The sequence below is a fragment of the Plenodomus lingam genome, assembly GCF_022343315.1.
Source record: "Plenodomus lingam strain CAN1 chromosome Unknown contig_3, whole genome shotgun sequence".
In the NCBI taxonomy this organism is placed as follows: domain Eukaryota; kingdom Fungi; phylum Ascomycota; class Dothideomycetes; order Pleosporales; family Leptosphaeriaceae; genus Plenodomus; species Plenodomus lingam.
Window position 1 is genome coordinate 1,643,865 of NW_027093944.1, and position 15,696 is coordinate 1,659,560.

Consider the following 15,696-nt stretch of genomic DNA (forward strand, 5'->3'; position numbering starts at 1 on the left):
CCTAACATTCCGCTGCTACCTCTTCACATTACACCACAAAGACACCACACCCACGTCTTGGGGTCAATATTGTAAATCGAGAATCAGCTATCATGAACAGAACCCAATTCAATCCAATCCAGTCCAGTCCAGTCCGTGTCGAAGAGGTATCACGCGAAAAAAAGGGGGAAAAGGCCAATGGGATGTACATGCTTCACCAGGCCAAAGCCCCAATCAATCGCTCTCGTTTGCCATTTCCCCTTCCCCTCCATAAGATGAATGAAATCCGAATCCAAAGCAAACATAATGGCCAAGAGTTCAGGGACGTGGTAATGTACAAGGTGTGGAATGCTAAAAGGTGGCCAGGTGGCAAGATAAAGGCAAAAATAAAAACACAGCCGTAGCGACAGAGTATGTGGACAGGATTCGTAGAGAGACACTGTACCGTGGGTATATCATCTGAACGTATCTTGATCCGTAGTAGAGAAATGTAAAAGGGCGCATAGAGCAAAGCTAGAGCGTTGCGCGTCCGTCTGCCCACCCGCCCTGGAGTGGCAGAGATGCAATCAATCTTTTCGTCTTCTTCTTCAGAGTAACCCTCTACTGGTATAACGCCGACAACTCCTTTGCCTGCTTGGCCGTTTCATGGCCAAAATCAAGCTTCATCATAGACGGTGAGCTGTTGAAGTGGTTTTCAACGCTGGATCTAGTGGGCATTCATCGTTTGATCCCATTGTGAATAGTCTGCAGCAGCCTCTTATCAGCGCTTCTCAATGTCCTTGCTGCTGAGCTTGCGTGTTATTAACATGCTGCTGAGCGAGCTGAGCACGTAGCGTAGTGATCTCATTCTGCAAAGTCGAGATCCTTTCGTTGTGTTCCTTTTCCATGCGCGCCATTCGGGCTTCAATGTCGCGAACATATTGCCACACATCCACCTGGTTTCCCATGACCTCGCGCATGCTACTTCCACTTCCACCATGGCTGGACATGCTGCCAGGCTGCGAGGATGTGCCTGGAGCGGCCATGGTCTGGTTCTGAAGCAGGCTTGGGCCATTGGTCTTGCCACCCATGGAGCCTTGCTTAGACGCCATGGGGTTCAAGCCAGGCAGCGAGGGCAAATGAGGGGCGCCATTGACAGTGGGTGGAGCCAATGCCATGGGCGGCGTTCCTCGCGCACGCCCGTACATGTGTTGCGAGATACTCGGGGACCGCGATCCATGCATGTTAGCTTCCGGGGCGCCGAGACGACGGTGCTCTTGCTGGCCTGGCGAAAGGGGCTTGGGACTCTCCGTCATGCTCCCGTGAGCAAACACATTCGACTGGTTTGCATTGTGAATCGAGGATATACTCGAGGGCGCTGCTTTTGGCGACAAGTTAGTCCCTTGCGTTGATGCTGCCGGATAGTATGGGCGAGAGGTGCTAGGCAAAGTCGAGGCTCGGTTGGCAGCAACAGGTGGGTAGGTGCTAGAGTGCTGATGATACGAACCTTGCGCAGAGTTGCCCGTGTTCTGCCTTTTTCGCGCAGGCTCACTGACACGTCGGCCTTCGTCGTCAAGCTCGTCCTCTTCATCAGGTTCCCCAGTATACACGACGCCGTCCATGCCCTCGCCGGCTTTGCCATCTCCCATCTCCTCGCCATCCATGCCAAAACTAGATCGACGACCTGCACAGCCCCCTTGGCCCTTGTTATGCCGTGCGAGCGCATCTCCACGGGCAAATCGACGCCCGCACTTGAAGCAAGTATGTGGTCTTTCACCGGTATGCAGTTTCGTGTGGCGCTTCAGGTCGTGTAAGCGGCGGAAACGGGCCTGGCAGGTTGGACATTCATAGGGCTTTTCTTGGCTGTGAGTTAACAAGTGACTCTTGAGATTGTGGTGTCGCGTAAAGTCGGTGGAGCAGTATGGACATTTGTGTCTCTTGGTGGACGGCGACTTGGGCGTATTCTGACCGTAACCTGGAAGACTCATCTGACGGGCTGGAGCACGTGGATCCTCCAATGGCATTGGACCAGGAAAGGTAAATGCCCGATTGCCGGGGTTGTCAGTTGGGTTCGGCGCAATCAACTGGTGATGAGGCTGGTGCTGATGCTGGTGCTGTTGTTGTGGTTGCTGTTGCTGCTGTTGTGGCGGTTGCTGAGGCACGCCTTCCTGTGCGGCATTCCCAACAGGGCTGGCCATCACATCGATGGTAGGAGCACCTTGTGTGGCTGTTGCATCACCGTCACCAAAACTCGAAAGGCTTACAGGGCTTGTGTGCATGGCATCTCCGGTGACTCCGGCCTGCTCTGGTATCATGAGGGCGGGTTTTGCTGCCTTGTCGCCTTGGGCGGTCATTGGCGGAAGCGTAGGAGGTGCATCGGATGGGCGGCTCATGGGCTGACTGTTGTTCGCAGTTAGGCTCTGCAACGCGGCGGCAGCGGGGTTGGGGCTCGTTTGCCTCGCAGTCTGTTCTCGATATCTTCGCTCGTCGGCGAGGGCGGCTGCTCCCGTGAGCGGTGCTGGAGAGAGTCGCGGTGAAAGGCCACGCGGTGACTTGGTGAGGTGGGTTCCGAAAGTTGCGCCGCCATGGGCGTTCCGTGCCGTCGAGCCTGGTGTGGTCGGGCGGTTTGGTGGTGCAAAGGGCCCAGTGTGGGTGGGCGTGATCGCTCGCGTTGATGCGGCCATGGTTCGGGGGGGTGGCGAGGCAGGGCTCGGTATATGTGCGAATGATGTCTGCAGAGCCGCATCAGCACGTTGTCGGAATGGAGAGGCGCGACATGGCCACCCCAGAGGCTCTCGCACATACTACCTAGTATGTACATGGATGGAGGTGGCAACAGGATGGTCGCGGTAGGGCACTTGGCTTGACTTACCTGCTGTGGCTATGTTGCTATAGATTCAGGTTGATGCGCTGACAGGCAAGTGATTCTGCAGTGGTTCCGTCTGGGCCAACACTCATGCCAGAGGCTCCCTACCAGCACGCACTCCCGCTTCAGAGGCACTGAGCGACTCGAAAGAGCCAGCTTCGCGACGGCGCAGTTGATTGCCTCACAAACGCGCTCGGTTGCGGATGCGGATGCGGGTCCAGCCAAGGCGATCACCGTCTGATGTCCAGACAGCCAGCGACCCAGGATCAAGGACCAGGGGATGCGCAGAGCACAGCAAAGGCTGCAATGGACAATGTGCAGCCGTTCTAGGACTGGAGAAGCTGTACCGCGAGGGTCGAGGGTCGCAGGTTGTGCCTGTGACGACAGCAATGGGCGGGCCGGGGCTGGGGAATGCGACAGAGCTTAGCGGCCAGAGGGCGTGTGAGGCTGCAAAGCTGAGGCCGGGCGAATGCGTCCGCGAGTTACCTAGCCAGGTGGGGGTGCGCGCGCAGGCGGACAGCACACACACACACACACACACACAGCGAACCGTATGTAAAGAGTATGAGTGGCACTGGGCGTGGGCAATGGGGAGGGAGACGAGGGAGGGGGGGATGGCTGCGGGTGTCTGCTCGTCCGGTCCAGGTGCAGCTCGCAAAGCAAGACGACAGTTGCGGGAAATCGCAGCGTCGCAGCGTCGCAGCGTCGCAGGGTTGTGGAATGTTTGATGGTGCGCGTCGAAGGCTGGTGCTGCCGATGACGAAGAGTTGGAACGAGGTTGTGGCTGAAGAGTGCGCGGGCTCTCCTACTACGGGCGTACGCAGACTAGGTACTGTAGGTGCTGTGGGGACGCTGGGCCTGGGATGGGGCGCACTCGGACCAAGATTTCTCTCCAGTGCTTTCGTTCTCTCTCTCTCTCTCTCTCTCTCTCTCTCGCTCGCTGGGCGTCGCACACCTTAGTCAGGATTCAGAAGCAAGCAAGCAAGCGAGCAAGCAGGGCAGGCTCAGAGAAGTCAAGTCAGACCAGACTTGATCCGATGCAACAGCAGACAGGCGAAAAGGTGGCGGGCGCTTTTCTTCGTCCAAGAGAGGCTGAAGATGCAAAAGGACAGGCCAGCGCAGCGATCATACCTTTGCGCGGAGAGGAGAGAGAGAGAGAGCAAGACGAGGGCGGACAGCCTCATGCGCGGCTGGCCGGCATGGCCATGGTCGAATTGGCGATAGGCCCACGACGCAAGCCATCGAGGCTGTGTACGCGGCGGCTTGCTGAGTAGACAGAAACCTCGTCCACTCACACCACCGAGCAGACGAAAGTCCCAGACCCACCAGGACCCTCCCCCCTCCTTCAGAAGCTTCAGAAGGCGCATCGCATCGTCGCAACTCTCTGCCGTGTGAGCGCCACGGCAGGCGGCGTATGCACTCGCCGCTGACCGGCGCGCCCCCCCCCCCCTTCCAGCGGCCAATTGAGCCATCTACCTGGAACGCCGCAACCGACCTCAATGGACAATAGAGTTTTAGTATTGTACACAGTAGTAGAGTACGGTAGGTAGTTACGGTACCTACCAGTTGTCCGCCACAGCTTGAAAGCTTGAAGGCTCTGCCATGTTGTGGCCAAAAAAAAATCCCCCCAACAAACCTGCCAGACCCGCACCCAGCTTCTTGTGACAGCCTGACAGCCCAGATGCCGAATGGAACGAGCTGGTGATGGGTGGCGCAGCGATCACCCTCTCCAAGTGTCTCCAATGTCTCCACTGGCCCCAACCTTGGAACAGCACCTCGTCAACACCAAGCCCAGGTGAAGCAAGAATAGTCTGCCATCTCCCTCGACCGAAGCCATCTATTCAGTGTACACACCCTGATCACCCCTTTTCTGCACTACATACGACATGCAGAGTTACAGACAGTCTCATTTTCACAGAAAACCAGATGCTAGTAGTACTAGGTAGTCATGTAAGAACCATACAGGCTGATTTCGCTTTGCCAATCCTGTCCATCATGTATCCAGTTCGAGGCAGCCACTCCCCTTTGCTTGCGCCACTATCACCATGCGGCTGTGGGTGTAAACCATAATACAGTACATAGTTTGGTACATGGTATGGTACATCTTTGCAGGTACTGTAGCTGTTCTGGTCAAGCACACTGATGCTATTTCGTGGCTCATCAGGATCCACTACCAGACCACCAACTACCCACTCCATACTACCGTACCTCGAAGACTCCCCCAATGGCCATTGCCACAACCCACCACAAGCCTCCCGACTCATCGCTCCTTGTCGCAGTCAGCCGCCACTACATGTACTATACACTGTGTGGTTCACACACGAATCGGTCTTACATCTAACGGCCTACCCTTCAGCCACCAAATCCTGCGTCATATCTCATAGACCTTGATCTGGATACTAGACCAGGTACCTACCATGTTGCACCCACCCCCACCCCCAACTCTACTACTGTGCGGTACGACTTTCCATGCCAACACAAATACCTCTCCAACAAACACCCTGGCCTCGTCGCCTCTGCAATCGATCGATCGGCAGGCACGCGTCGGCCGCTTTTGCGCCCGAACCTCCTTGCTCTTCTGTCCGTGCAATGAAGCAAAGCAAGTTCTAGTTGGGTACAAAGCATCCCGCTTCAGCATGAGTTTCTGATGGTCTGCAGAGCCAAGATAGATCACGATGAGTCGTTCCCCGACATTCAACCACACAGATAGGTAGAGTAAGACAAGTGAAAAGCAGCGAGTCGTTGCAGCGAGGCTGTGTGAATCTGCTCCTCCTATTCATCTCCGCTCGGCACCGAATCACTTCTTTTGCCGTCTTCCCTGCCAAGTATTCGGCCTTATACCCTCGAGTAGTCTGCCGAATGGTCGCTGCACCTCCGTTGTCAACCAATCAGCCACCGCGACACTTTACAAGGACCCCACAATTGTGGCTGACTTGCGGGCTTGACCCTCATTTTGAACTTGACGATTACCGCCACTTGTGCACCTCAATCTGAACTCCATTTGTGTTCGCAAGTGTAGGACCGTTGATGCGACGAGCCTTATACCCTATGCAGACTGTACACACTAGGCATGCATTTCGTTACAGAGTAGGTGAATACGATAGCGAATAGAACCACCGACGTGTTCGGCATGCGTCGCCGTGCATGCCGAGTTGACATTGAGACACTGCGCCTCAGGTTGTAAAACTGGTTTGGGTAGGTAGGTGTCTGCAGACCAAGATCCCGCCCTGGCGTGTGGGCTCCACCCAAGCCGTACTATTATCACGTGGAATCACGGATAATGCCTGAGGTACTGCCTCCGATCCGATGGCCATCCACCCGTCCGATCTTCTAATTCGAAATGCCACAACTAACACAAAAGACCTGCATTAAACATCACATACCATAACCGGACAGCCTGCTATATCACAAAACAGACGTTGAGGGATCCATCTGTCTGCTTTGCTGACACACTAACGATTAGGTATAAGTTGTTCGCCCTCGTACTAGGGTTTCTTCATAAGCAATACATCCTCCCGTCCGCAATGCGTCTCAACTTCTCAAGAAGAAACTGTTGTGTGACAAAGGAGGGGTAGCTATATGCTAGAATCTCTAATGCTCTAAATGCGAAGATAGTTAAGCTCTATCTCGATAGACGCACTCCAATAATCTATCTCCTGAATTATTCCTAAGCTTAGTGATTACTCATTCCATACGATCAATCATCTCTTCCAATTAGAGCATATGGAATGAGATGCTCCTCAGTAAAAAATACTGTAGTATTTCAGCAGCTAGGCATGATTTGGATATGGGGCAAGATAGGGCACAGCTGTGATGGTCATGCATCTATTAGTGTACGTCTAACTTGTCTAACTGTCTTGTGGGGATGAATAGGAGTACGCCGCGGTCCCTGGGCTAGGGCAGCGCCAACCCAGAAAGGGCTGGCGCGACTCGCCTCATGCAACCGCATCATGGAACGTCGTTGAAGGGGCATGGTACCCAAAGAAGTAACCCAGGTTGAATTGTGTCTGGGTGGGGAACTTTCGGGTTCAGCTCTTTCAGCTTGTCCACACTGGTACAAAAGTCGGGTGCAATATACTTGTACTCATCCCCTGACGCGACAATGTACGCGCCGTTGCCTGATGGGTTCTTGAGGCAATCTCGTTTACGTTCAGTGCACCGTACTTTGATATTGACGCCAGGCCTGAGGTCATCCTTTGGGTTTATGTTGTTCCAATGTCTGACGACTTCGGGTTTCATGCAGAAGTCGTCCGCAACTTTCTGCACAGTGTCGATACCGGTAGTGAAGTACCATCCTTCGCCCTGGTTTTGAGGGTTTCGCTTGCATTTCCGGCGCAATGCGTTTGACATGCCTATAGAGGCTGCTACCAAAATGATAAACTTGAGTCGCATTGTAGATAGTCGTAGTCTTGAGGTCCAACGATAAGAAATGGTATATTGCGAATAGGAAATGATTTGAAGATGTCGAAGATGCCTATAATAGGATGTGGGAGTAAAGAGAGAATTGCTTTAGATTGTTGTTTGAAGAGGGATGATTATACCATAGGTATTTATATGCTGTTAGTGGTGTGCAGCTACTGTAACACATACAGCGCCCAGTCTGTTACCCTAAATTGACGGTGAGATACCGCGACAAGTGGCCCACAATATCAGCTATTGATTCAAGAAGTGGATACATTGCTGACTGCCAAGGCCTGAATTGATGTTAGCTAGACCAAAATATCTTTGCGCCAAGTAGTGATTATGCCAACATCCATCACAACTCGCTTTTCCCCTGCCTCGTAATAACATCAGTCCGTCTTAAGAGCATTAGCTGAACTATACTATAGAAGAGGTACAATAGAACCCCCCTGTTGGAGAATATCACACTGTGCACTCACTATGCAGACTCATATGGCCACCTGTTTACGGAGGTGACTTTCAAAAGTTCTTGCTTGTAACAAGGTAGGCGCCCTGCCTATGAAATGAATACTACGTCATCTCCCCTGCCTGTACCAATTGGCCATGGTCCAAAAGGTACGCACGAGAATACTTAAGCTAAGTAATCCTTGCATAGTATACTATATATATCTTAGCTAAGCTTAGCCTAAGATAATAGTGCTAGACCCTAGCGCTAACCTCTAAACCTTGTTTAAATCTAGCCTAGGTATCTAGTAAGCGCTAGCTATTTTAGCCTAGCCTTGTTACACTACTTCCCTCCTTAAATATCTTAGTCCCTAAGTGTAACAAGGCTAGGCTAAAAAAAATAGCTAGCGCTTACTAGATGCCTAGGCTAGACTTGAACAAGGTTCATGGGTTGGCGCTAGGGTCTAGCACTATTATCTAAGGCTGTTTAGCTAAGATATATATATTATACTATGCGAGGATTACTTAGCTTAAGTATTCTTGTGCGTACCTTTTGGACCATGGCCAAGTGGTACAGGCAGGGGAGATGACGTAGTATTCATTTCACAGGCAGGGCGCCTACCTTGTTACACTAAGATAAGTAAGCTACAAGCTCTTTGACTAAGGGCAATATATATCCGCTCTACCCTAATTAGGCTTAGCAAGCCCTAGCACTAACCCTAGAAATCTAGTCTAGCCTAGTCCTAAATAGGCCCTAGTACTAATCCTAGCAGATCTAGTCTAGCCTAGTCCCCTAAGCATAATTTAAGTTAGAGACAAATTCACGCTGCACGTGGATTTAAACCCTTAACCTTTAGATTAGCTTAAGTATTATATAATAAGGTAGGCGCCCTGCCTATAAAATAAATACTACGTTATCTCCCCTACCTATACTAATTAGCTATAGTCTAAAAGGTACGTATAAGAATACTTAAGCTAAGTAATCCTTGCATAGTATAATATATATATCTTAGCTAAGCTTAGCCTAAGATAATAGTGCTAGACCCTAGCGCTAACCCATGAACCTTGTTCAAGTCTAGCCTAGGCATCTCGTAAGCGCTAGCTATTTTAGCCTAGCCTTGTTACATTGCTAGCGTATTTGTTAGCGGTTAATCTATCGTCCCAACTTTCTTAGCACACACACTTATTTTTGAAGCTATAGATAGTACAGAGGTAACTTTCAAAGTTCTTACTAATAGGGGTGTCTATATTACCGCTAGGGTGGTAGATAGGTATAGGTTAGGTTAGGGTTAGGTTAGCTTATGTTAGACCCTGAACCTAACCTAAACCTAACCACAAATTTTTGCACAGGCAATAGACTTAGGTTAGGTTTAGGTTACATAGGCTATAGGCTTAGGGTAGGGTTAGGTTATATAGACCTTAGGCTTAGGTTAGGTCTTACGTAAGTAGGTTAGGGTTAGGGTTAGGTTATATAGGCTATAGGCTTAGGTTAGGTCTAGGGTCTTATATAATCTACTTATAGTATATATATAATAGGCATGTATCTTAGGTATCTATTATAGTGTTATAAACTAGACTTAAGGGAGAATGCAATAAGCGTTAATAATAGTATTTAGTATCTTAAAGGAGAGGTAAGCCCTCTACGCCTTTTTATAGGTGTGTAGCGTGTTTGCTTAGTAGTAGTAGTGTTAGATGTGAAGTGTAACAATAAGGCAGAATCGCTTGCTATGGAAATTTGGATCACTAAGGTTAGGAATAATTTAGGAGATAGATTATTAGATTATATCTACTATAATTAGACTTATATATATAGAGCTTTAGCTACCCTTACTAGTAGGTAAATAATTAGTAAACCTTCCTTACTAGAGCTCCTGCTTTTTATTAGGTACTTAGTAGTAAGCTAGTAGTTAATTAGATAGTAGGTTATATAGGGGTATTTAACTAGAATTAACTAGATTAAGATACTCTATAATCTAGTTAATATCCCTCCTATAATATACCCCCTAGGTATAGGTAGATCTTTTACTATTATAGTTATACTTATAGTTAGTAGGTAGTATAGCTAATTAGAGCGTTATATATCTAAAGGGTTAAATTAGCTTACCCTTTAGATACTAACTAGTGTAAAGGACTTGGGCTTATGCCTAAGCCTAGGTCTAACACAAGACAGACCAAGTCTAACACTACTACTAAGCGAACACACTAGACACCTATAAAAAGGCGTAGAGGGCTTATCTCTCCTTTAAGATACTAAATACTATTATTAACGCTTATTGTATTCCCCCTTAAGGCTAGTCTATAATATTTTAGTATCTTCTTCTAAATATACTATAATAGTAATAAGAGATAGACGCGCTAGATATTTAGAATAACTAGGTGCAACCTAATATAGTAGAAAGGCTAATATAATAGGTCTATAGTTTAATAGAATAATAGGCTTAAGACTCTGCTATAATAGCTATACTATATTAATAGAACAAGGAAATACGCAATTAGATTCTATCCTAACCCTCCTCTAAGCCCGCTAGGTTTAATAACATGCTACCTCTACCCTCTCCTGCCTTATATTACAAACCCTTCCTAGTTAGCTTACTATATAATAGTACTAAGGCAAACTTCTCCTCCTAGTAAATAACTATAGAGTTTAAACTGCGTGTAGATAAGGTCTTTATTAGGGATAAGGAGGCAAGGTTTATATATATTTAGTCCTAGTTATTACCTATAGTCTAGCGCGCTATAGCACTATACTTTAAGGATAGTGCATATAAGCGTTAGGATATAAGCAGGTTTCTTAACTACCTAGCGTTCTATTATAGCAACTATTATAGGCAGGAGCGCGCCTAAGTTGCGTTAGAACACTTATATTAGGGCTAAAATTAGCCTTTTATAGAGTTCTTTATAAATTTTATATAGCTTCTTATATAGTTAGGAGGTTTATACTAGGATAATAAATAGAAGCTTTTATAACTTTAGTAATCTCTTAATAGCTATATACGCTTAGTTTCCCTTAATAGGGGAGTCTCTAGGATAAATTATAATATAGCTATAGAGGAATATAAGATAATTATAGTAGATATTAAAATAGCCTCTCTAGAACTAGGTTTTCTTTAGGCTAGTAAGTCTAAGGAACCCTAGTAGAAGTCTACCTTAGATTAGGATAGTAACACAAATATAGTAGAAGTGGCAGCCTTATTAAGTGTACCTACTAAACTACTAATATTATATCCTAACTAGATCCTATAGGACTTATTTAATATATAGAAGCTAGTAAAGGTCTATACCTAGTATAGATAGGGTAGTTATTTTATGCGTGCATGTCCTAATACCCTATTACTATAACTAGTAGGTGTTAAGATAGTTATAGTATTAGCAAGCAGCCCTAATTTAGGAAACTAGCTACCCCTAACCCTAGGCTAAGTTAGGGGTATAAGGAGGATACTATAACAGAGGAATTATTAATAGTAGAGGCTATTAAGTGTCCCCTAGATATTAAGGTAGGGTTAAATAATCCTCCCTTCTTTATTCCCCTCCTCCTAGGTAGAGTAGAGAACGTGCAAGCAATAGTTAATTTAGGGTGCTAGTGTTTTAGTATAGTTAAGGAAAAGTTAGCAAGATAGATTAGTAGGACCTTTATTAATATTCCCCTACGACCCTTGTAATATACCTAGGGAATTGCTAAGGGTACAAGAATTGCATAGTTAGTAGTATTAGACTATAATTTAGATAGTTAGCAGTCTTAGCTTTTAGCTTATATAGTACCTTATCTTTCCTATTAACTAATACTAGGTAGACTATAGCTTTGTAGAGAGGGCGTTGTTATAGATATTCCACAGGGCAAATTAATAATTAGGAAGGTAGGGAATATAGTAGTACAAGAGAGCAGGAGACGCCTATATCCTACCTATATCTCTATTATCTTAGGTTTAGTTATAGCAGGGTTACTAAATTAAGAACCCTAATAGGAAGATATATAGGTACAAATTTTTGTAATAAATATACTAGATATATTATAAGTAATATATAACTTACGCCTAATAAAATATCTAGGAAGTGTTAATAAGGGAAGTCCTATTAATATACACACTATCTATATTGCTAGTAATATAGTTTCCTATAAACCTAAGTATAAAACTAGAAAGATAAAGTTGCTACTAGAACTTTAAGAGTTTAAGGACCTGTTTAACAAAGAGTTAGTAAGTAGTTTGCTACCTTATTAAGGTAGTATAGATTACTATATTTAGTTAATAACTCTCCTAGATAGAACCTAGCCTAACCCCCTATAGGGTCCCCTATACCCTATATCGCGTAATTAATTACTAGAACTAAGAACATAACTTACTAGATTAATAGACAAGGGCTAGATCTAAGTAAGCTCTTCTATAGCTAGAGCTCTAGTATTACTAGTAAAGAAGCTATTAGGCAGTTAGCGTCTATATATAGACTACTAGATGCTTAATAGTATAATAACCTTAGACTAATACCTACTACTACTTATTAAGGAAACTTTACGCACACTATCTAGTATAAATTAGTTTATAAAAGTAGATATTCACGCTACCTTTTATAAAGTTAGAATAGTAGAAGGTTATAAGTCCTTAACTACTTTCTGCACCTAGTTTAGGTTATATAAATAGTTAGTATGTCTATTTAGTCTTAGTGGTACGCTATCTACTTTCTAATAATATATTAATACTACGCTTGCAGAGTTACTTAGATTATATATAATAGCCTACCTTAATAATATCCTAATTTATTTAGGAGGAAACTAGTTTAACTATATAGAAAAAGTAAAGTATATACTTACGCTATTAAAAGAAGTAGGACTATACCTAGACTTAGAGAAATGTGCTTTTAGTGTTAAGGAGGTACGCTACCTAGGCTATATTGTTAAGGTAGGCAAATTACTTAGACCTAACCCTAAAAAGCTTAGGGCAGTATAGGAATAGGAATCCCCTAGGAATATAAGAGAGGTAAGGAGTTTTCTAGGTTTTGCTAACTTCTACCGCGATTTTATTATAAAGTTTTCTAAAGTAGTAGCACCTTTAAACTAACTAACTAGGAAGAACACCCTATTCTAATAGGGAGAGGAAGAATAAAGTATATTTAATGCGCTAAAAAAGGTGTTTATATTAGGACTAGTATTAATATAATAGGACCTAGCTAAAGAAACGTTATTAGAAGCGGACTATTTAGGATATGCTCTTAGAGGTTGCTTATTACAAAAGGTTAGGGGCGTCTAGCGCCTAGTTACTTACTACTCTGCAGCACTAACGCTAGAGAGACAAAACTACACTATATATAACAAGGAATTGCTTGCTATTATAGAGTGTCTTAAAAGTTAGTTAGTAGAGTTATAGAGCGTTTATAAGCTATTTATAATATTTATAGACTATAAAAACTTAGAGTACTTTACTAGCCTTTAAAGCTTAAGCAAGTAATAGTGCTACTAGGCAGAGGAACTTTTAAAATATTAGTACATCCTATAGTATAGGCCTAGCTATCTTACAGGATAACCTAATACCTTAAGTAGATAACTACAAGATTTAAACTCCTCTAAAGCAATACTATAGTTAGTAATGCGCCCTAAATTAATTTAGGTTGCAGTGTTAGAAGCAGAGGAGGCGTCTAAGTTACTAAAGGGCGCTAGCCTCTTTGCTAACCTGTATATATAGACACTATAGGACAAAGTAGTACTAGAAGATAAGATATACTAAGTATGTCTTAATACAGTTTAGAAAGGCGCTAGGTCTTTCCTAGTTTTAGCTAATACAAAGTAATAGATTAGGGACTATATAATTAGCGCACACAGCACTTTACTCTAGAGGGGTGTTATTTAGTTACTAATATAGGAACCCCTTATAACTACTATTATATAGTAAGTATATAAATTAGGTTTAGTAGGATACCTAGGAAAGAATATAATATTTTAAATACTACACTGCAACTATTATTAGGATAGAATATTAGGAGATGTTATGTAGTATGTTTAAAACTACTATTATTATAGTACTTATATCTCCTAGAAGCGCTAATAGGGTCTATTATAACCTATACTAGTTATATTACAATACTAGTCCTAAATATCTATAGATTTTATAGTTAACCTACCTACAAAAGATAATAGTAAACCCTAGTACCTATTAGTTATTACTAATAGATTGTCTAAATATATTTAGCTTAAAGTAACAGTCTCTATAATAGCTAATTATTGTGCAAGGATCTTCTAGGACAACTAGTAGTAGTTCTAGGGCTTCCTATCCTCTATTATTACTAACTAAGGCTTAAACTAGTTAGGATCCTTCTAGATAATATTATACTAGATAATAAAGATAAACTAGTTACTGTCTACTATATACCACCCCTAGACAGATAGCGGGACAGAGCGGGCAAACTAAGAAGTGCAGGCAGTGCTGCGCATAATAGTATGCTTTAAGCAGACTAACTAGCCTAACTACCTTCTAGCCTGCTAACTTACACTTAATAATAGGGACTCTAGTATAACTAGTATTAGCCTAAATCTACTTTTAAATAGGTATACTATAGATACGCTATAAAAGATAATATTACTACTAGTAAAGCCTAAGAATCCTTATAAAGAGGCTGTAGCGTTCTTATTACACCTATAGAGGGGTGTAGAGCTAGCGCAAGCTACTATTATATTCTAATAGTAATAATAATAGGAAGCAATAAACTAGTCCTAACGCCTAGCTAAAAAGTTCCTAAAAGGTAATATAGTTTAGTTTGCAATATGTAATATAAAGATAAACTAACTAAGTAAGAAGTTTAACTAGCTATAGGTAAAGTATAAAGTAATAGAAGTCCCTACTCTACTTATAGTAGTATTAGACTTACTAGGGAACTTGTATAAGACTATGCATGTGGATCTACTAGAGAGAGCTACTAACAATCTGCTACTAAGCTAGAAGCTTTAGGACTTATAACTAGGCCCTATAGTTACTCTAGAAAATAAAGATGCAATACTAGATAAATAGGAAGTAGAAGAGATCCTTTATACAAAGAATACAAGAGGAAAAAGGAAGTGTTAAGTCCTAGTAAAATAGAAGGGGTATATTAATCTAATATAGCACCTACTAGAGGTAGTATAGGATACTAAGGCTCTAGATAGGTTTAAGGAATAGTATAGGGATATTACGTATAATAATAGCCTAATACGTATAAAAGCTAGGAAGTAAGTGTAGAAGAAAACTAGAATAATAACTTAGACCTTTGTTATAATTAAGAAGTAGAAAGGTATTAGAGATATCTTTTATTTATCCTAATAACACTCTAAGTAAGTGCCCTGCTATTAAAGTTATATAAGGTAGCTAATAATTAGGTAGTAGTGTCTATACTATTACTATCTGCAACTAACCCCCCCCTAGCTCCCCCTAAACTATTATTTATATTATTTTAACGCCTCTATATCTCTTAGTAATAGTAGTAACGCTTGCGCGTAGCGCAAGTGGGGGAGGACTTAGTTAAGGAGTATAAGTAATAGTAGTAGTAGTAGTAGGAGGAGGGTAGTGCTTTAATAGTCTACTAACGTGTAGCACCCTAGGCCTAAAAGAAAGTAAACGTTAGAATATATATAAAGGGAACAAAGGAAAATTAATACTAATAATAAGAGTCTTAATACTATAGGTAGTGCGCTTAGCAGCGCTCTTAAGCTTATTAATATAAAGGTTAGTTTAGGCCTAGGTCTTATTTATACGCTAGTTAATACGCTAGAAGGTAACACTAGTAGCAGTAGCAAGCTATATAATGTTGTTGTTGCTACAACTACTATATAAAGGTATAATAGTAGACTAAAGTAGAAACGCTAGAGTACTAGTAGTAGATAGAATAATAGCACTAAGCTAATACTAATTATAGGCGCGTGAGTAGGTAGTAGGGGTAAGCAGAGTAATAGTATTATTAGTTTAAGCCCTTAATATAAGATCCTTAAAATAATAGTAGAGCTAGTAGAACTATAGTATAAACTAGTAATAGGTGCCTTTAGTAGGTTTCCCTATAAAGGTGCTAAGGGT

General features: G+C 43.5%; 3 protein-coding genes across 3 annotated transcripts; 1 reads left to right on the forward strand and 2 right to left on the reverse strand.

Annotated features, from left to right (window-relative positions):
* Positions 1-749: 749 nt before the first annotated feature.
* On the reverse strand, positions 750-2,642 carry IAQ61_007927 (uncharacterized protein; the record flags this gene model as incomplete). Its single annotated transcript, XM_003840565.2, has 1 exon — positions 750-2,642. One exon carries the CDS (start codon positions 2,640-2,642, stop codon positions 750-752), a length of 1,893 nt encoding a protein of 630 aa, XP_003840613.2.
* A 1,219-nt stretch (positions 2,643-3,861) lies between these two features.
* IAQ61_007928 (uncharacterized protein) lies at positions 3,862-4,098 on the forward strand (the record flags this gene model as incomplete). Its single annotated transcript, XM_066097792.1, has 1 exon — positions 3,862-4,098. One exon carries the CDS (start codon positions 3,862-3,864, stop codon positions 4,096-4,098), a length of 237 nt encoding a protein of 78 aa, XP_065952289.1.
* A 2,674-nt stretch (positions 4,099-6,772) lies between these two features.
* On the reverse strand, positions 6,773-7,216 carry IAQ61_007929 (uncharacterized protein; the record flags this gene model as incomplete). Its single annotated transcript, XM_003840564.1, has 1 exon — positions 6,773-7,216. One exon carries the CDS (start codon positions 7,214-7,216, stop codon positions 6,773-6,775), a length of 444 nt encoding a protein of 147 aa, XP_003840612.1.
* Positions 7,217-15,696: the final 8,480 nt, after the last annotated feature.